At 39.9% G+C, this 21,604-nt stretch overlaps 1 protein-coding gene across 5 annotated transcripts in view; it reads left to right on the forward strand.

The window, feature by feature from the left end:
- The window catches only part of PAX8 (paired box 8), a 45,513-nt gene extending 24,412 nt beyond the window's left edge, over window positions 1–21,101 (forward strand). For 2 of the 5 annotated variants that reach the window (XM_073622098.1, XM_073622099.1), the window contains exons 7-12: window positions 696–821; window positions 3,593–3,768; window positions 3,852–3,972; window positions 12,839–12,937; window positions 17,368–17,457; window positions 19,984–21,100. In XM_073622098.1, coding sequence (XP_073478199.1) covers window positions 696–821; window positions 3,593–3,768; window positions 3,852–3,972; window positions 12,839–12,937; window positions 17,368–17,457; window positions 19,984–20,060 — 689 coding nt within the window. In that variant the 3' untranslated portion in view covers window positions 20,061–21,100. Of the gene's footprint in view, window positions 1–695; window positions 822–3,592; window positions 3,769–3,851; window positions 3,973–5,293; window positions 5,483–12,838; window positions 12,938–17,367; window positions 17,458–19,983 lie in introns of all 5 variants that reach the window. The other 3 variants (XM_073622100.1, XM_073622103.1, XM_073622102.1) reach the window with 2 other exon arrangements.
- Window positions 21,102–21,604: the final 503 nt, after the last annotated feature.

The raw sequence follows: 21,604 nt of genomic DNA on the forward strand, positions 1-21,604 counted from the left end.
GTGATGTAGTATCCTACTTCCATATAGAATACGTAGGTGTAGTTTCTACAGAGAGTACAAATATAATGCTCATATTCAGTTCTTAGACTATTAGAGGTTGATTTACTAAAACTGAAGAGTGCAAAATCTGCTGCAGCTCTGCATAGAAACCAATCAGCTTCCAGGGGTTTTTTTTTGTCAAAGCTTAATTAAAGAAGCTGAAGTTAGAAGCTGATTGGCTACCATGCACAGCTGCACCAGATTTTGCACTCTCCAGTTTTAGTAAATCTCCCAGTGTTTACATTTGTATAGTAAGTTTGTGAAACCTAAGCCCAAATCAGTTAACTAAATAGGCACCAGTAGAGTGTCTGGTAAGCACCCACCCCACCTCCTCATTTTCTGCAATAGTTCCTTGGACCTGGGCACGCAATTTGTTTTTTCAGGGTGGTAGTTGTTTTTGGCAGGTATTACATCTAGACCAGGAAACAAGTAGTGGTTCCTGTGTAACACTGCAGGGAGCTCGCACTCAAAATTCAGGTTAAAGGCCATAACACTTGGGATGGATTTCTGCAGTAGGGACGCAACACCAAAAACCAACGCAGGGATCTGTTCTGAAAGTTAATTTTTTTGGAAAGTTTTTTTTTTTTTTTTCTTATCCACGATTGAGGTAAAAGGTTTAATATACATGAATTTATCATTTGTATTCTTTTTGACAGTCCCCAGTTCGGCTGTGACTCCTCCGCAGTCACCCCATTCTGACTCTCTTGGTTCTACATACTCAATCAGTGGATTGTTGGGGATAACACAGCCAAGCTCTGATGGAAAACACAAACTGGATGACAGTGAGTTCAAGGACTGATTCCTTCCATATTCTCTATGACTTGTTCTATTATATGTGGTATACTGATTAAAAAACACCACTGCAATAATCAATATCATCAATCAAAAACCTGATTCCATTTGGCTGTACTAAATTGTAAAAAAACACATTTCTAATTGGTGTTAATGATTTACAGAGTTTAATTGCTGAAAAAAACATTTTTTTTTTCATTTTGGGTAAAGTAAGGGAGCGTTATAACCACTGTCAGTTTTTTGTTTTTATTTGTTTGCCATCTGTGTCCCCATTCGAAGATATCCCCTCTATTACTTTTCTGGGGACGACCCAAAATTTGGGATTTTCTTTTACTTTTACTTTCAATAATAATGGTAAACAGGACAAACAGAGAGGATGAATCTCCCTAACGGGGACACAGACAGCTATAAAAGCCTGACAGGTATTCTAATCCAACTCCACTCTATCCAAAAGTTTTAAAAAAATCCTTTAGTTATCGTTTATGTAAATCAAACCCAATAATTTCCATATTTCCATATTTAGGTTTCTATGCATTATGCTGTTGAGAGAACTGATCCAAAAAGGCAGAAACTACTCAAAATTGGCTATTATATTTTTACATTCCTTAACCACTTCAATACAGGGTACACCTTCCTGCCCAGGCCACATTTCAGCTTTCAGTGCTCTCACATTTTGAATGACAATTGCGTGGTCATGCGACCCTGTACCAAAACAAAATAGAGCTTTCTTTTGGTGGTATTTGATGGCCTCTGGGATTTTTACTTTTTGCGCTACAAATTAAAAAAAGAACAAAAATTTAGAGAGAAAAAAGATTTTCTTTGTTTCTGTTACAAATCTTTGTAAATAAGTAAGTTTTCTCTTTCACTGATGTGATGAGGCTGCACTGACGGGCACTGATGAGGCACCACTGATAGGCGGCACTGATGGGCACTGATAGGTGGCAGTGATGGGCACTCATAGGTGGCACTGGAAGGCACGTATAGGTGGCACTGGTGGGCACTGAAGGGCGGCACTGATAGATGGCACTGATAGGCAGCACTGATCAGAGGCACTGGCAGGCATCACTGATGGGTACAGAGTGCCATCCCTAATGGGCAATGATTCCCATCCCTGGTGGGCTCTAGTGGGCTTACCTGGTGGTCATGGGTGGGTATCCCTGGTGGCCATGGGTGGGCATCCTTGCTGGCCATGGCTTTTCCTGTTTACACTGTGATCAGCTGTAATTATACACAGCTGATGACAGAGGCTCTTTACCTAGATTGGGGTGCAGTGTGTCAGACTGACACACCACACCACCGATCGCTGCGTGCCCCCACGGGCGCGGCTTATCCTGCTGGACGTCATATGAACGGGGCTTGACAGCTGAGTGTTTCTGTCCACTCCCTCCTATGTACTTGTATAAAGATGGCCATACACTATGCAATCTAATTGTATATTGTGTATTTAGTGAGGAGGGTGATCACTGATTACATCTAATTTTAAAAACGCACAGCTGGGAATGGGTGGGTAGGTAGGCAGGTGGATGATGCAGGGTGTGTGCTATGAGGTCAGCTGGTCAACTCCTTCCTATAGTCTATTCAGGAAGTAAGGCAGAAGCAATAGATACCTTTGGAAACATGAATGAGGACAGTAAGGTAAGTGGTCTGTAGATTTAATGGAAAGCTTTGATATTTATGCAAAAAAAGTACATAAATGCTATATTGGTACATGGGGAGCTGGAATTTAGAAAACAAAAAGGTGAACAAAGGTGAACTTATCCTTTAAATACTGCATACTACTTAATTACTGTACACATTTAATTATTTATTTGCTTCTGTGACTTGAGTTTTACACCTTTTCATGCGGTATTTACCGAGCATTCTGAATGTTTTGTGGTAAATACCGCAACACGTTATAGTGAATTGACAGTTTCAGGAACGCATGCGATATTTAGACAAAATGTATCCGGACACCTACATATCGCAAGTGAGGTGCTTTTGTGAATGGAGCCCACTGACAATAGCAACCAGCCAACCATATTCCTTGGTAAGAATGAGAGGTGGGTCCTAACTTCCTGCTATGAGCAGCAGCTCTACTTTGCTGCAGCTTTCATAATTCAGCACTTATCGCTAAAAAACAGTTAGATAAAATGAGACGTTATTTGGAACATGCTGAATAAACACCCATGGATGGATTTAAGAAAATCTGAAGCCAATAAAGAGGTTTTGGTTAAAGTGAATGCAAAAACTCAAAGCAGCTTGATGCAGCTCAGAGGAAACTTGAAGTACCATAACTCCATGAGCAAATGAAATGGAAATCAAAGCATCTCTCAACAAGCCCTATACCAACCAATCCGGTTTCAGCTATTAATCACTGGAAAACAAGGACTCTGATTGGTTGGAATGCATAATAGCTCATGCTTTTCAAAAATCATCCTCTTTCTAAAGCAGATTTGTATTATGAGCCAATAGCCACTAGTTTTGGGCCGTTTCACAAGTTAAATTTTAATTTCTGCTTCCATTGCTAGACATAAACATCCCTTTTGTAATTTTCAAATTTAGTAACAGAGTGTTGTACCATGTTAGCCATCAACAAAAGTAGAAGAAAAAGACTTGCTTGCTTCAAATGCTTGCACTATACTATCTATTTGGTTAGCCAAAAAATGGAATCACCCTAGATCCAAACTTCTACTAATTTTCAAATCGCTACCATTAAGATGATATCCATCCTTTTTTCTACACAAAATGATTAAGTAACCTTTATTTTGTTTGTTGCTCTAAGGTGATCAGGACAGCTGCAGGCTCAGCATTGACTCTCAGGGTAGTGGAGGACTGAGCCGGAAACATCTGCGGACAGAAGGCTACATTCAGCACCCTTTAGATGGATTGGAGTGTCCCTTCCAGAGGCAACACTTTCCTGACTCCTACCCCTCAGCTAGTCACAGCAAGGCAGAGCAAGTGAGTGCAGCCAAAGATTATGCCATTGCTGTCATCTTATACACTCTTCACTGCAGGTTAACTAACTGTCTTCACATTTAAAGGCTCACTATCCTCTACCCCTACTCAACAATGCAATAGATGATGGGAAATCAGCATTGGCCTCTTCTAATGCCACTCTCAGCAGGACCCTGTCCTCACACCAGGGGTACTCCACTCTCTCAGGTAAGTACTCTGGCCAAGGCTGGAGCTTGTCATGTTCATAATAAAGTCCTCTTGTCTTTTCATTCTTGAACTAAAGCTGAACTCCAGACAGGGATTAAAAAAATCCAATAATGCAGTTACATATTCATTAAAAATATTTAAATTTATTTAAGTAGCTCATGTAAGTACTTGAGGAGAGAGGAGAGGGACAAATCACCAGTCTGCTACTGCTCCTTCTCTGTCCAATCAGGCAGGGAGGTGACCACACTGTTTTATTTACTGCAGAAAAGAAAATTCAGGTCACCAACTTGTCTCTTGTCATCTTGTAAGGATATTTCAATCTCATGAATAGATAGCCAGATATACAACTATTTGGTATGATCCCCAATATGTATATCAACTGTATATTTAGTGGTTTACCCAGAGGTAAGCTTCAGCATTACCAAATTATAATAAAAGGAAAGCAAAGACTTAAAGTATATAATAGGTTTATAAAAATAATGTTTATAATTAGATAAGTATATAAAGCAAACTGTACACAATAATACCCAAGATGGTAAAAGGTCAATTCACACAAAAAAAATTTTATTTCCGTTTCGATAAGTTTAGGAGGGGAAACCACCTTCAAATTTTTGATATCTCTTGATGACGATATTGATGAGATCTGTACATGTGTTTCTGGGTCTGCACACCTGAAGTGACCATCACCAGAGGCTTCCATTATATGTGTAGGATTTTTTTATTTATTTTGTAAGGAATGCAGCAGGAGTCTTTGACACACCCAAACACCCAATGATGGTAGGGAGATCTCACTGTTGGGCTATCTAAGCCAGGGTCTAACTCTTATAGGCTCAACTTCAGCCATAACTTTTGGAATGGTTAAAATTTCTGTCAGGATTTTCATTGACTTCACGGGAGGGATTCTGCTTCACTTTCTATAATTTTTACACCATGACAAAAAAAAAGAGAGATGACTTTTGATTGGTTACATATTACTGGATGCCCAAAGCCATGAAACTGCCAAAATTCAACTGGAAAAATCTTCATTCATTTGCACATATAATTTAAATGTAGACAGATTTGCATGTGGTTTACTGTATACGGCAAAATACACTAAATTAAACTGAGAAAAACATTATTTTTCTCTGATTTGGATTCTTATAAATTCAGCACAGAAAATTAATTTTGCAGAACCATTATAAGTCATTAGGAAATACAATGTCATTATATTCACAGTGGGATTTGTTATTTTACACACGGCTCCATTAACCAATCATGTACCTCACTCTTATTTTGTTTTGTTATTTTAAGTTTCCGTTTTCATCTCATTTCATCATTACAGAGCTGTCATCATATAGCATTAAACAAGAGCCATCTGAAAGTTCCAGTGCAGGCTCCACCCCTCCATCAATATATAGTCCTGCCTTTTTGGATCTGCAGTCAATTGGTTCAACAGCTGCAGCCACACCCTTCAGCGCATTTTCTCCTGCAGCTTCTATGTATGGACATTTCACCTGTCAGGCAGTTACAGGTATGGATGATTGATAGACGCTACAGTATTCACAAATGCTGCAGTATGTTACCTGAAAGATATTTTACCATTCTTTTGTAATACAGTTAAAGTAAAAGATACCCCCCAGATAGCAAGCAATTGAGCTGCAAGTTTAAAAATGACTTGCTAAGTTATAGCTAGACTTGCTAGGCTTCACAAGTGTGTTGCACAATTGCAGCAAGTCCGCATTGCATGACTCTAGATCAATATTCTTTGCAAACATTCTGCAAGTCTGCTGCAAATTCTGCTTTAATTATGTTGTGCAATAGTTATCCCACCACAGGGAGCACTGTAACTTGCAGAGCTCTTGCTGTAGACTCACCACTGCAACTTTGCTTTAGCTAGAGACTTGCCATGCAACTTTGCTACAAATTGGAAAAGTATTAACTAGAACTTGTGCTTCAAGTGCTCTGCAAGTGGACAACTTGCCAGTGAAAATGTGCAGCAAGTTAACATACTTCAGACACTGCCACAAATTTGTGGCAAGTTATCTTTGCTATCTGAGTAACTATATCTATTTTTTAAAATATTCTCCACCCCCCCCTCCTCCCACCTGTCCTGCCTAATCTGTATTAAAATGATCTGTATACTTATCTATTTTTAATCAGCTCTGGTCCAGTCATATAATTCTGCAGCTCTGAACCATACTGTTTGCCCAAATGTTTTAAAGTCCTGCAAAAACTGTTGGCGCTATATAAATCCTGTATAATAATAATAAAATAATAATAATTCCGGGAGCTGTGATGTCATTCATAGACTCCCATAGCCCAGCTGTTGTCAGAGCTCCCTCTCTCCCCTGCAGCAGCCACTCACTGACACAGGGGAGCAGGAGCTGCGGGATCACATGACGGAACCCAAATTTACATTTCTTAAGTAAGTATACAGATTAGGCAGGAGGAGGAGGGTGGGAACATTTTTAGGAATAGATATAGTTAGGCTTTTCTTCCACGTTAAGGAAATCTCTTTAGCAAACTATGCACAGTGCTAAACATGTTGCCATGTTTTTAGTTACATTTTGTAGGCACATGATGCAAAAAACATGTTACAATTGTCTCATTGAGCTCAATAGAAACAGTAATTGGACAATAGAATGTTGGATGGCAGTCTATAATTTATAAGTATGATTATCCCGTGGCCACAGACTAATGCCCCATACACACGGTCGGATTTTCCGACGGAAAATGTGTGATAGGACCTTGTTGTCGGAAATTCCGACCGTGTGTAGGCTCCATCACACATTTTCCATCGGAATTTCCGACACACAAAATTTGAGAGCAGGATATAAAATTTTCCGACAACAAAATCTGTTGTCGGAAATTCCGATCGTGTGTACACAAATCCGATGCACAAAGTGCCACGCATGCTCAGAATAAATAAAGAGATGAAAGCTATTGGCCACTGCCCCGTTTATAGTCCCGACGTACGTGTTTTATGTCACCGCGTTTAGAACGATCGGATTTTCCGACAACTTTGTGTGACCGTGTGTATGCAAGACAAGTTTGAGCCAACATCCGTAGGAAAAAATCCATGGATTTTGTTGTTGGAATGTCCAACCAATGTCCGACCGTGTGTACGGGACATAAGTCCTTTCTCACACCTTTCAGTAAAAATCCAAAAATGTCCAAAATTTAATTGTCTATGGTCCTTCCCAGATAGCAAGGAAAACTTGCCACAAATTTGTGCCAGTGTTGAATTGTAAGTCTGCTAATTTGCTGCACATTTTCATTGGCAAGTTGTCCACTTGCAGAGCACTTGACGCACAAATTCTAGGTGACACTTTCCAATCTGTAGCAAATTTGCATGGCAAGTCTCTAGCAAGAGAAAAGTTGCAGTGGTGAGTCTACAGCAAGAGCTCTGCAAGTCACAGTGACCCCTGTGGTGGGATGACTATTGCACAACTTAACTTAACCAGAACTTGCAGCAGACTTGCAGAATGTTTGCAAAGAAATTTGATCTGGAGTCACGCAATGCGGACTTGCTGCAATTGTGTAAACAAACTTGTAAAGCCTGGCAAGTCTAGCAATAGCTTAGCAAGTCATTTTCAAACTTACAGCTCAATTTCTTGCTATCTGGGTTTAGACATGTAGCCATCCACAGTATCATATATCCTCACTACATTAATGACAGACTTAGTGGTCCTTGGATATGAAACATTCAAGTCATAAAACCAGAACTTCAGCTGTCATGCCAACACCACACAACACTTTACCTAATAACTCTTATGCTTCTCCTCAAAATTCAAAAAATTGTTTTTTAAATTAGCTGGTGACATTTTTTGAAACGTAATATCTTGCCACCATTTCACCATATTTTCACCAGTAAAACAGTAGGTAGGACAGAGTTTAGAACTATTGAACTCTGAAAAGTCTCGGTAACGTACTTATCCTGCTTAGTCATACAACACATACAACATGGCTGAATTGGTTCAGAATGGGTATGTGCATTTCCATGCAAATCCTGAAATCTAGAAAGTACACTTCTGCATAGCTTATGTTCCTTTTGTTAATCTTTTTTTTTTTTTTTAATGCAAAAATATTTCTGCTAAAAATATTTTTAATATTCCTACACATCTAAAAAAAACTGCAACTCAGAAAAACTATAGTCAAACAGTAATGAAAATTGGGAAGTAATTAAAAAAAAATGGACTATTATTCATGCCTTCTAAGAAAACTTGATATTGACAATTGTGATTTTTAACCATTCATAAAATGTAATGGCAACTCAAATCTCAGAGGAAAATAAATGATTGATGACTGATGTTGAAAACCTAGTTGTTGTTTTTCTAACCCATGCTTAATGGTGTTTCTGAAAAAATAGTTTGTTGACTTTTCTTAGTTACTATTTGCTTGAAGGCAAAATGGCCAAAGACAAACCACTAAAATATATGCTTCTAAAATCAGAATAATACCTTCCCAAATAAAATACAAACATACAGTACTTTATTTCTTAAGAACCTAGGAAAGGTTGTGCTTGAAGGAAATAGGTCTACTTTACATGACAAGAGCTAAGAATGTTCCAAATTCATAATACGGCAAAGTCCTGTCCCCTTGCTATGAAGCCATGTCCCTTGTTGGAGCATCATGGCAAGTACACACAGCACTCCCTCTGCAACATACAGTACACAAGGGGAAGAAAAAAGCCGTGTTCTTCTGCAGGGAGTTAAAGTGTTACTAAACTCACAACAGTAACATCTGTCTGTATATGCATAATAGCATGCTTGTTATACTCACTGTGGAACTTAAGGGGTTAATCCTTTGCATTGTGTAAAAAGGCTCTTTGATCCTATATGGACCAATCCCCCCCCCCCCTGCAGGGTCTTTCTTGGTAAGGCCAGATAAGACACAGTGAGGGTAGTACTGCTGCACATGCTCAGTTTGGTCTATCTTGCTGGAGAGAACATTTCCTTGTTGATCAGAGATAGCCAGGTCACATGATATTGACATTACACATTTGGGCGTGTATACAGATCCTCAATGACAGCCCAGTCCCTCCCTCCTCCTCCATGCCCAGTAAATAAAACAGAACACAGTGGGTGGGATGGCACATCTTGATTGATGGATGGATGATCCGCTTCCCATAACAGCATGAGAACACAAGCTATGGTGAAAATCTCCACCTACCTGAACACTCAGCACTCGGGCAGACCCTGCAGTTTATCACGTGACCGTGGTATACAGATCAGCCAAAAAGGTATATAGTGGCAGTATTTTAATGTAAAAAGAAGATTTATAAGCTGTGGGCACTGTGGGGGGAGATGAACTATTTTCATATTACTTGGTTTAGTAACAGTTTAAGCTGGCCAAACACCCGTAAAATTTCATTTGAATGTTCATACTGGAATTTTCAAAAAATTATTTGTCAGAGCATTCCATCTTGCCATTACAGAGTCAACTAAATAGAATATGTGCCATACAAAGTATTTATTTGTTAAGAGTACCTAGGTCATAGTTACATAGTAGGTACATAGTAGTTACATAGTTACATAGTAGTTACATAGTTACATAGTAGGTGAGGTTGAAAAAAGACACAAGTCCATCAAGTCCAACCTATGTGTGTGATTATGTGTCAGTATTGCATTGTATATCCCTGTATGTTGTGGTCATTCAGGTGCTTATCTAATAGTTTCTTGAAGCTATCAATGCTCCCCGCTGAGACCACCGCCTGTGGAAGGGAATTCCACATCCTTGCCGCTCTTACAGTAAAGAACCCTCTACGTAGTTTAAGGTTAAACCTCTTTTCTTCTAATTTTAATGAGTGGCCACGAGTCTTGGTAAACTCTCTTCTGCGAAAAAGTTTTATCCCTATTGTGGGGTCACCAGTCTGGTATTTGTAAATTGAAATCATATCCCCTCTCAAGCGTCTCTTCTCCAGAGAGAATAAGTTCAGTGCTCGCAACCTTTCCTCATAACTAAGATCCTCCAGACCCTTTATTAGCTTTGTTGCCCTTCTTTGTACTCGCTCCATTTCCAGTACATCCTTCCTGAGGACTGGTGCCCAGAACTGGACCGCATACTCTAGGTGTGGCCGGACCAGAGTCTTGTAGAGCGGGAGAATTATCGTTTTATCTCTGGAGTTGATCCCCCTTTTAATGCATGCCAATATTCTGTTTGCTTTGTTAGTAGCAGCTTGGCATTGCCTGCCATTGCTGAGCCTATCATCTACTAGGACCCCCAGGTCCTTTTCCATCCTAGATTCCCCCAGAGGTTCTCCCCCCAGTGTATAGATTGCATTCATATTTTTGCCACCCAAATGCATTATTTTAGATTTTTCTACATTGAACCTCATTTGCCATGTAGTCGCCCACCCCATTAATTTGTTCAGGTCTTTTTGCAAGGTTTCCACATCCTGCGGAGAAGTGTTTGCCCTGCTTAGCTTAGTATCGTCTGCAAATACAGAGATTGAACTGTTTATCCCATCCTCCAGATCGTTTAGGTCCTATATTAATTTAAGGGGAAACCATTTGTTTGAGGCTATCATGGACTTTAATGGTACTGTATAAGGACTTCCACACATGGGTAAATATTTAAAAGGTAGTATTTATTACAGCATTTAAAAAAAAAAAAACATATACACAGACAGATTATGCAACAAAGGACATCCAATTGCTCTCTATGGACTGGACAATAATGTAGTGATGGCAAAAAAGGCTGATTGTATATATCCAGATTCTTCTCGACATGTTTCGTGTATAAAGTTCCACTTCTTCGGGAGTTTTTAAAGCCCAAGCACAGAAATGTGTTTCTACAGAAAAGAAAATAATAATTATGATACCAGCATGACAAAAGGCTGTGCAAGATCTTGCCCTCAATGTGGCTGTGGATGTGGTGTCACAGTATAAGTCTATCCCGGTGAATATGGGAGCACTCCAACAGGGGGCATGAATTCCCAGTCTGGTGGTGCAGAAATTTGTCATCAGATAGGGAGCTAGGGAGAATCTGGATATATACATTACATGATAGGTTTTAAAATATCAGCCTTTTTTGCCATCACTACATTATTGTCATCCTTAGAGAGCAATTGGATGCCCTTTGTGTGGAAGTCCTTATATTTTATTTTATTTATTTTATTTATTTCAGGTACTTATATAGCGCTGTCAATTTACGCAGCGCTTTACACATACATTGTACATTCACATCAGTCCCTACCCTCAAGGAGCTTACAATCTAAGGTCCCTAACTCACATTCATACATACTAGGGACAATTTAGACAGGATCCAATTAACCTACCAGCATGTCTTTGGAGTGTGGGAGGAAACCGGAGTACCCGGAGGAAACCCATGCAGGCACAGGGAGAACATGCAAACTTCAAGCAGGTAGTGTGGTTGGGATTCGAACCAGTGACCCTTCTTACTGCTAGGCGAGAGTGCTACCCACTACACCACTGTGCCGCCCCATATATAGTACCGAGTCAACTAAGTTTGAAAGCCCTTCAGATTTCATCCAGACCTGATCCTTGTATGAAATCCCAGACTTAATAAGTAGGTTTGTTAGCATGTGTATAATATGCTTAATGTTCTCAAACAATAACCAGATTCGCACTTAGAATTTTCTTCATTCAAGAAAAAAATTTCCATCCTGTTATTTCAAATTTTTTTGGTTTGAAAATGTTTGTCATTTTGACCCCACTAACCATTAGAAAATCCAACAAATCTTCTGAAAACAATAATTTTTAAACGAAATACTACTGGTGTATGTCCAGCTTTAGACAGGCCAGTTCATTCACGTGTGGACAATACTTTTTGTGTCTCTCTCTGGCAAAAATATATTAGCAGCATAGCTATTAATGGCTCATGTTTGGTTCATTCTAAGCTTTGGGAAGAATAATAGCAAGAATATGTATGCCAAGAATAACTGTGGCAGGTTGGAATGATCAATGGATTCAAAATTATTATAGCTTTAGACTAAGGCAGAGGTCTCCAAATTGTGGTCTGAGGGTCTGATGCTGCGCTTTGCTAACCTCTATCTGGCCCTTGGGGTGCTATTCCTGCCAATGATATGAGGCAATTTTCCTCCCAATGACACCAACAATTGGGCACTATTTCTTCCACTGATACAAATGATGGGGTACTATTAGTCCCATTAATACCAATGATGGGACACTACTTGTCCTCCTACTGACCACAAACCCTGAGGCCATGTGTATTCCTACTAATGCTGGGCCCTGCATATTCTGTACCCTCACTGGCCACAACCTGGCCCCCTAATGTCTGAAAGACAGTGAACTAGCCCTTTGAAAAGTTTTGAGTGATGAAATGCCCTTTTATCTATGGCCAGCTTTACTTTGGAGAAATTTCTTCTTGTGTCTAGCAGGCAGCAAGACAGGAGAAATCTCTGTAATGGGACACAGATGACAGGGGTTGTAACTAATTCATATTTTATCCAAAGCTGAAATAAACTTTGGGCATATACCTATGTATGAATTAGGACTATTAAGAAGGATAAAAAGTTGGTTTTATTATGAAGAAACAAGGTTGTACATCTTATCACCTTTGTCCATGTTAGAAGAAACAAAAAAACTGCCTTCCATTGCTGGCCTCTCCTGAAAATGCTAGGTCCCTGGTTGTCATAAAGATCCTTTGGCTTCAATACATTGAGTCACTGACCTAAACAAGTAAAAATAGTATTTCTGACATTTCTTTGGAGCTCATTTGCTGCATGTTTGCTCCTGGTCTACGACCAACCAGACACAGCCAGTCAACTAGCAGTTCTAGAAAATCACAAACAATGACAACCCCATGATTCTTCCCATGACAGGTATACTTTGTCTTATAATGTTAATCTGGGTTGCTACAAGGAACATCAATATTGCCTCTTTAATCTTTTAATCTTTTATAGGGCGTGATGTTGTGGGGCCAACTCTGCCAGGGTATCCACCACATATACCTAGTGGTCAAGGAAACTATGCTTCATCTGCCATTGCTGGAATGGTTGCAGGTATGTTATGGATGCCATTCTTACAGGTTTCTCTGGTTTCACTTTCCTCTCAAGCTAATGCTTTTCAAAATGGAGAATGTAATGTCTGTGCCAAATAGACTATGTAAAAAGTAATGCCCCTCCATACAGAATACAATCCAAGTTCTTGTAAAAGTTCCATTTACTAACATTTGGAATTTTTTGTGCCTAAAATCTCTTTGACAGCTGAAACAGTATTAGTAATTTAGACCAGATATCTCTATTCAGTATGGTGAGAAGTAATATTGTTAGACCTTTGCCCATCAGTCTGGTCAAACTGTATGTACAAGAGATCCACATTGAAAGAAACATTGGTGATTGTTGCTCCATACCTGCAGTTCTGAGGACCAGTGACTTCAGCAGCTGCCAATGGTTCTATCCTGCTAGAGGAACAGCTCTAGGGAGAATTAGGGCTTGTGTAGATGGGCAGCTTGCTCTCAAATGCTCAGTTTGCTTTAGAGATCAGTTTGAGATATTTCTGAGAACCATCAACGTTCCTTTACAGGTGCCTCTGGCCTGCAGTTGACCTCCTTCTGGTCTGCAGTTAGTTTCCTTCTGACCCATAGCTGACCATTTTTTGACATTCAGTTGTCCTCCCTCCATGCTGCATCGCATTGCATTGGCGTTTCCCTTGACTTCCGTATGAAGAGAAAAAGCGGTTCCAGTGCAAATAAAAGTCCATATACAAAGACCGAACTCTAAGATTAGCTCTGATGGTGTGAACATGAACATGCTCATGAGAATATTGGAGTGGGGGAATTATGTGCAGTTCGATATTTTTCCTAATATACAACTACCATATGTACATGTAAATGTATCCATAGACATATGATGATGATATCTACCCAAATCAGCCATTTTCAGCCAGACTAGAAAATAATTGCTCTATCAAGGAATACCAGCAGGCACTCCTGACAAAATGTGCCCTAGGGAACAATTTAGCTGGGTTAGATTTTCTCCAGCCAGTCGCTATTGTTTTTTTCTCAAGATTAAACTGGCACTGGAGACATCTACACACTTCCTTTACAATGACTGAACCCCGTAGATGCTCAGGTGATACTAACATGCCTGTACATGGACACATTACTTAGCAAAAATAATATTGTTTGGCAGTATTTATCCTTTTATATTTAAGCTTTGTCTCACTGGTACTGAATTCCTTTACTGTTATTAAATGCCACCACATTTAACGGGGGTTTATATTCGTGGGGGTATCTAGTTGCCAAATGTCATCTAGCGCATATATATAATATGATAAAGAGCCATTGAGAATATGACTGACCCCAGGTGACCTCTACAGGTATATTTAAATGAAAGAGAAATGCAGAATGCCGATTTCCCCCCACCCACACAACTCACAGCTCCGGAACCTGCTGAGCCAGCGTGTTACTGTGTTACCACGGAGATGCGCTTAATGCAGCGTTAAAAATATAAAGTACTTATGCCCCCTCCCCAGCCACACACACCCGCACGCACACACTCCTTCCTCTCCTGGAGCGTGAAATGAGATTGGTCAAGATAAATAAAGAGAAGCAGTTATAGTTTAACTCTGTGTGTATATGAGACAGAACTGTTCTCAGCTCCCAGTAATCTGCATGCCCATTTATCCTTCACATAGGCATGTTAGGTTAATCTACTTAGGGTGCAGGATGCTTTGGAAAAAATAATGAATATTTTATTTAACAGTTTTAATATACAACTCTTTTGTACAAAGATTTAGTAAGGGTCATATATTGTAATAATCTACAACGAATATAAGATCAACTATGTTATACTGCTTATGTACTGATCTGGCAACATAAACAATGTAATTTCATTGTTGGGTAGAATTAATTTAAAGTATAGGTGTCTCGCCGAGTTGCAAGCTGTCTATCATCAGCAGGAATGTCCATTATATTTAATTAATCATGTTGTCCCGTTCTTCTATTCCTAGAGCGACCTAGGAGTTGCTTGGCCCCCTAGTAAGCAAGACTTGACTTTTCAGAATGTCAAGTACCAACACACGCACACCACTTCCCACCATGTCCACACTCAACTATGGGATGTGGTAGTTCTTAAATTAACTGAGAACTTGAATGTGGAATATGAAGTCTTCCAACGGGGTCACTTTTTCTGGTGACAAATGTCTAAAAGGGGAATTCCTTTACTTTGGAGAAATGTTATCCATTTATCCTTCACGTAGGCATGTTTGATTAGTTTACTTAGAGTGCAGGTTGCTTTGGGAAAAATAATTAATATTTTATTTAATCGTTTTAATATACCACTCTTTTGTACAAAGATTTAGTAAGGGTCATATATTGTAATAATCTACATTCATATAGGGTCTTCTGTATGTTATACTACTTATGTATTGGTCTGGCAACATGAACAATGACATTTTCAGTGTTGGGTAGAATCATTTTAAAGTATAGATGCTTCACCTTTATGCCCTGTACACATGGTCAGATTTTCCGCCGGAAAAAGTGCGATCGGATTGTGTTGTTGGAAATTCCGATCGTGTGTGGGCTCCATCGGACTTTTTCCGTCGGAATTTCCGACACACAAAGTTTGAGAGCAGGATATAAAATTTTCCGACAACAAAATCCGATCGGTTAAATTCCGATCGTGTGTACACACGCATGCTCAGAATAAATTAAGAGCCGAAAGCTATTGGCTACTGCCCCGTTTATAGTCCTGACGTACGTGTTTTATGTCACCGTGTTCAGAACGATTGGATTTTCTGACAACTTTGTGCGACTGTGTGTATGCAAGACAAGTTTGAGCCAACATCCATCGGAAAAAAATCCATAGGTTTTGTTGTCGGAATGTCCGATCAATGTCCGATCGTGTGTACAGGGCATAAGAGTTGCAAACTGTCTATCATCAGCAGGAATGTCCATGATTACTCATGTTTGTATTTTGAAATAACAAACCACCTTCAATTGATAGCAGCGTTTTTTACATCATTTGAATCCCGCTAGGATTTTTGGTTCTAAGTTCCAACCCAAAACAATAATTCATGCTTTTATGTATGCTGTGTCCCCTGACAAATTCACCAATATTTCATATGAAGTATTTGACAGGGATAGCATTGCTGTCTATTGGGCTGTTCCACCTACTGGCTTTTCACATCTACTGGACAAAAAAGATTTTCCCACGTCTAGTTTTTGGCTCTGTTACTACACATTTTACAGTTTTAGGTGTTTCTAAGATTAAATTTACAATTTTTTCCCTTATCTTCAGTAGATATTCACTCATCTCACATAAGCTTATTTACACATCTCAACATTCTAAGACAAGTTAGGATTAGTGTGACAAGAAAATGTTCCTGGAAAATGAAGTGGTTTCAGCAGAGTGTTGCATAGGAAATCAAATGTTTGGTGCCAAAGGGCTTTAGTAATGGAACCGCAGTACATGGTGAACCCATCCACATTTTGGCATTCCCGACCCTCCTGTTGCATGTTAAACACATTAGAAACCCAACCAGGGAGAGTAGAACGTTATAGTAATAGCTATGGTAGATGTTCAGACCTTGGGATTCTAGTATAGGAGACACTGAAAGACATTGAAAGACACGCTGTTCCAGGTGAGATGGACTAGCCTAATACACTCCACACATGGGTGCCTGGCCTGGCTCACCTCCGTAATGCATACAATCCAAGAAGAAACAGCTGCACACCACGGCAAGTTCTTACACCATTTATTGTATGATCGCCAGATAAAGTGACACAACCAGGACACATATAGGCTGCTGATAGTTTACGCGTTTCACACAAACACTGTCCTTAATCATAAATACAGTTAAGCAGTGTTTGTGTGAAACACGACAACTAGCAGAAGCCTATTTGTGTCCTGGTTGTGTCACTTTATTTTGGAGATCATACAATTAATGGTATAAGGACTTGCTGTGGTGTGCAGCCGTTTCTTCTTGGATTGTATGCATTACGGAGGCGAGCCAGGCCGGGCACCCATGTGTGGAGTGTATTAGGCTAGTCCATCTCACCTGGAACAGCGTGTCTTTCAATATCCAAGCAGTCTAGGGTGACAACAGTGCTCCTACACAAATACAGTACAGTGAATGAAAATAGTCAACCTACAACAGGTGTGTTACTGGCAGGATTGCCATATGAAAATATGGGAGAAAAAATCCTGAAAAAAAGGAAAACGAATGCAGCCATCGATTTAAAGGACTGATAAGCTGCAATGTATTACATTTTGTGTTCTTGGGCTTGGATACAATTTAAGCCTTGCTCCTGCCATCAGGTGGATTCCTGTATCTTAAAAATAGTTCCTAATAGACTTTTTCAGGGGTCTGCAGATGGGTGGGCAGGTTGTCCTATGAGTGAGATATCAGCCGCATTGCACAGTCACACTGTTAAGGTAAGGTCTTCTGCCCGCTGTTCTGTGTGACCTGACAGCTCTTGTTTTCCCAGCAGGAAGCGATTACACTGGTAATGCATATAGCCACGGGGCTTACGCCGCATACGGAGACAGCTGGCGGTTCCCTGGTTCCAGCCTGCTAAGTAAGTACATTGGAAATAATAGGTTTTGTAGCACAGTTATTAGAAAAAAAAAAGGAGAAGCAGTGACATTATTTTTCAAGCACAATGCTCTTTCTACATGCTTTCCTCACTTCTCAGCACTGACTGTTCCTAAAATCCAGGTATATGTTGGCTAGACTATATACAGGCTTATTCAGGAAGACAATATGTGGTACCCCAAAGCAACCAATAATCATGTTTTAATCTTCTGTTAACAGTACTGAAACGTGATTTGGTGTTATAAGTATTACAGTTTACACAGCTCTATCTACTAACTCAACATTAGATAGACTGGTAAATGGTCGCAAAATGCTTCACAGGTACAGAAATATATTCCCACCCATTATTTTATTCATCAAATTTTCCCTATTTCAGACAGAAGTCAAAGGTCTCACTATCATAAAATAATCATTAAAAAAAATAAACAAGCCTGCTAATACTACTAGTACTTTCACTCCAGCAAGAAAAGTGTCTGTTGTGTGTCACAGGGCCACAGAACTGACACTTATAAAATGGCATTTTTTAATAGACTTTGCTCTGATCATCACAAAAAGTACCTTCACACTAGCCCCAGCCGCGGTTTGAAGCAGGGGTCAGTCCGGTGCATCTCTCTTCTCTGTTTCATCTGCAAATCAGGTATGAATCAGGTCTGAATTTTTGCCTGAGTTCGGACCTGAAACAGAGCCAAAGACGCACAGGACCCTTTTCCAGTGCAGACCACGGCTGCCCCGGAGATGGGTGAACGAGCTCCATTGAAAGACGGGCACACTCTCCTGTCATGCGAATCGGATGTGGGGAAATCCACATCCAATTCGCATAATTTCCCCACATCCAATTCGCATAAGTGTGAACCCAGCCTTAACAGTCGGTACACTGCAAAGTTTGTGGTAGATGGTGTCTGGAAGATTTTATCACCTAGCAGCTTCAAATCTCTTAGGGACTTCAGTGGCAAGACTTTCTGTATTTAAGTTTCCAGGTTCCACACCTTTAAATAAAAAGGAAAGGTATAGGAAAGTTATAGTTTCCCTGCTGTATTTGTATTTATATTCTATTTCATATTGTGAAGAATGCCCCAGGTCTGGGAACATGCCAAAAGTGGGCCAAGTGCCCAGCATTTTAATGTAGAGAACCAGAACCAGAACCAGCAAGATCTTACCACTGAAGTGACTGATATATATTAATGCCTGTGATGCTACTTATGCCACCAGGTTCTATGTATAACTCAAAGACCAATTCTGGTTCTTTAACTCATTGCTGCCCAAGCTACATTATATTTTTCATTTTGCACAAACATACAAAACATGTTGTACATGAAAATGCATTTAAAATCCCAAAACAATATGTATGTTCTGAAAGCAGGGACCTTGTAGAATAAAATGGTGGTAGTTGCAAATGTTTTTGTCACATAATATTTGTGCTACAATTTATTAAATCTATATTTTCAGTAAAAAAAATAATTTGAGTAAGGCTGGCCATACGTTATACAATTTTCTTGTACAATTTTCCTTTAGATTTACCAAAACCATATAATATGAGTTCAAACCTAAACACTTTCAATTTGTATGCAATCAGGCAGGCCCTTTCACTGCATAGGTAAATGTGAAGGAAATTGAAAAAGAAAATTGTATACTGTATGGCCACCCTAAGTCTTACTGTTAATTATCTTCAGAAAGCAGCCATAGCCTGATTAGTGAAGCTTTCCCCCTGACAGCATATTGTGCAGACACAGTTCTCTGTGGAAGCAGCGATCTCTCTGCAGAGTCAGACCTATAGCTCTGTGTTTAGCAAATCCAATGCTCCCTGTTGATTACAGGGGTCTAGCTCTGACTCGGAGGGCAAGGGGGGTTCGGACCACTGCCAAAAGACCACTGCTTTCCTTCAGCGAGAAAAGGCCCTTCTCTACAATTCAGTTTGGGATTAAAGGATAAGATCACCTTTAGAACCTGTATTTAGGATGTAACATGTAACATGTCCCAGCAACCCCGTCCCCCCTTGAGTCCCCGTTTTTACCCACAGCTGCCATCATATTGAAAATTGCCCACCTGCACAGCCATGTCATTCATTCACAGAGCCTACCATGCCATTCAGCTTGGACTACAAGTGCACTGATCAGCACACTCGTAGTCCATGGACACTTCCTCCAGCTTACTATCTGAAAGTCAGTACAGAGGGGCAGAAAGCTGGAAGTGACTGCCTGACATTCACTTATGATCCACTGATCGTGGGTGCAATGCTTTGCAGGCTCCTGTGCAAAAAAAATAATAAATGCCCATTTTTTTCATGTAAACATATGCGCATTTATTCTTTTTTTTCTTAAAGGCGAACGTAGCCTTGGAAAAACAAAACACCAGTCAGGTTATGTCTAGCAATGTCCAGATCGATAACTTTGACTGACCCATTTTTATGTGCTTTGGACTTTTAGTCACGTGGTCTTCATACTATGTGTAGATGGTTTACAAAGCAATATTGCACTAAATAACAAATTTCTCCCCTTATGATACTTTCTAGGTTCTCCCTATTACTACAGCTCTGCTGCAAGAACTGCACCCACCTCAGCCACTGCTGGAGCATACGACCTCCTGTAGTTTGATAAAGATCACGTCTACCACCATAGCCAGGCCCTGGGAAAGTGACCAAAAAAAGATGCCAACATGGAGGCACAGTGACAATGATACTATGGACAAATCTTCAGTTATCAGTCATCCATTAATACTACTCCTGAGAAAAAAAACAAACAAACACACTTTTAGAAAGATGGCTGTCAAAGTTGCACAGCAGGACCCGTCACCAGAGCCATACTTTCCATTGTTCATCATGTATGCTTTAAAATCCTACATTACACTGTGCACAAGGACAAGTACAGGGGAGTCGGTGTCAGTGAAAGCTTTTGGAGCAGTTGTTTGCTCATAACTGTTACCAAAGGTTGAGTTCCTGTCAAACAGCAAGTCTGCAAAGAAAAGAGTATATCATTATTGACACAGTATATGCATTTACTGCTTGTTGGGTTTTGTCTGGAGTTCCCTCTTATTTTTTTCTTTTTCCATACTTCCCTGACTTTCAAAATTAAAAAAAAAAAAAAAATGTGGCCCACTAAGGAATTCTTTGATCCACTTAAACTACTTAAACTACACCCACATTTGCTGACATTGCTTCTATTTCGGACAATCCCTGCACCTCTCTGGATTTGGAAGCACAATCAGGATTGACAATACAAAGACATATGCTGTACACAGCATAGGAACCTATGGAAGGCTCTGTATATGCAATCTATAGAATAAGGTTTGTATACGGGAGTAGAATGCTGGTGCCATAAAACATCCCTACCTAGTGTGTAAAGATCAAAATTGCAGGGTTGGTGGCCCTGTACATTGTGTGCGCATGTGTACACACACTCTTCTGTCACAATGTTTACCTCATGCCTGAAGCTGGGCATCATGTGTGCTTTAGCTTTCCCTCTGCAATAAACATGGGATCTCCGAGGTCAGTGTCGGTGCACTGCACCCCTAGTTCTCACTTAATGCCAATGCATGGAATCACCTACAGGACCACAGGGATACAGACAGGACGGTGCTTCCTCTGCACTACTCTACTTTCTCCACAATCTGTGTACATACCTGAGTTACAAATACTGTGTACATAAATTATTTGTATAATAAAATATTTTAAATAAATAAGCATGAACTACACTTGGTTGTGCACTGTGTCTATTGTAAAGTGAAATATTGCATATGAATTTGAATGTTCTTTTCTGTCCAGCAGTATTTATTAGGCACTGCTCAAAGGAAACATAGAAAATACATTTTTTTTACAGAGTTGCATAGCTTAGTACCAAGTCTGCGCACACAGCTGAACGAGTCAGATCAGTATCCGCCTCGCTACTGCGTTCAGATAAGGCCCTACAGAGTTTCAATCAGAAAGAGACCATCTGAAATAAACAGCTTCAGTGTTTAATCTTTAAACTACTGATAATACTCTGAAAATAATTACCATATTTATTGGCGTATAACACGCACCCCAATTTTAGGAGTTCAACCTCCCTGGCGGTTTTCCCGAGTGTGGCTCGGGGTTAAGTTTCAGTACCATTAGCGGTAACCCCGAGCCACACTCGGGATTGCAATGCAGGATCCTG

The sequence above is a fragment of the Aquarana catesbeiana genome, linkage group LG03 (assembly GCF_042186555.1).
Source record: "Aquarana catesbeiana isolate 2022-GZ linkage group LG03, ASM4218655v1, whole genome shotgun sequence".
Classification (NCBI taxonomy): domain Eukaryota; kingdom Metazoa; phylum Chordata; class Amphibia; order Anura; family Ranidae; genus Aquarana; species Aquarana catesbeiana.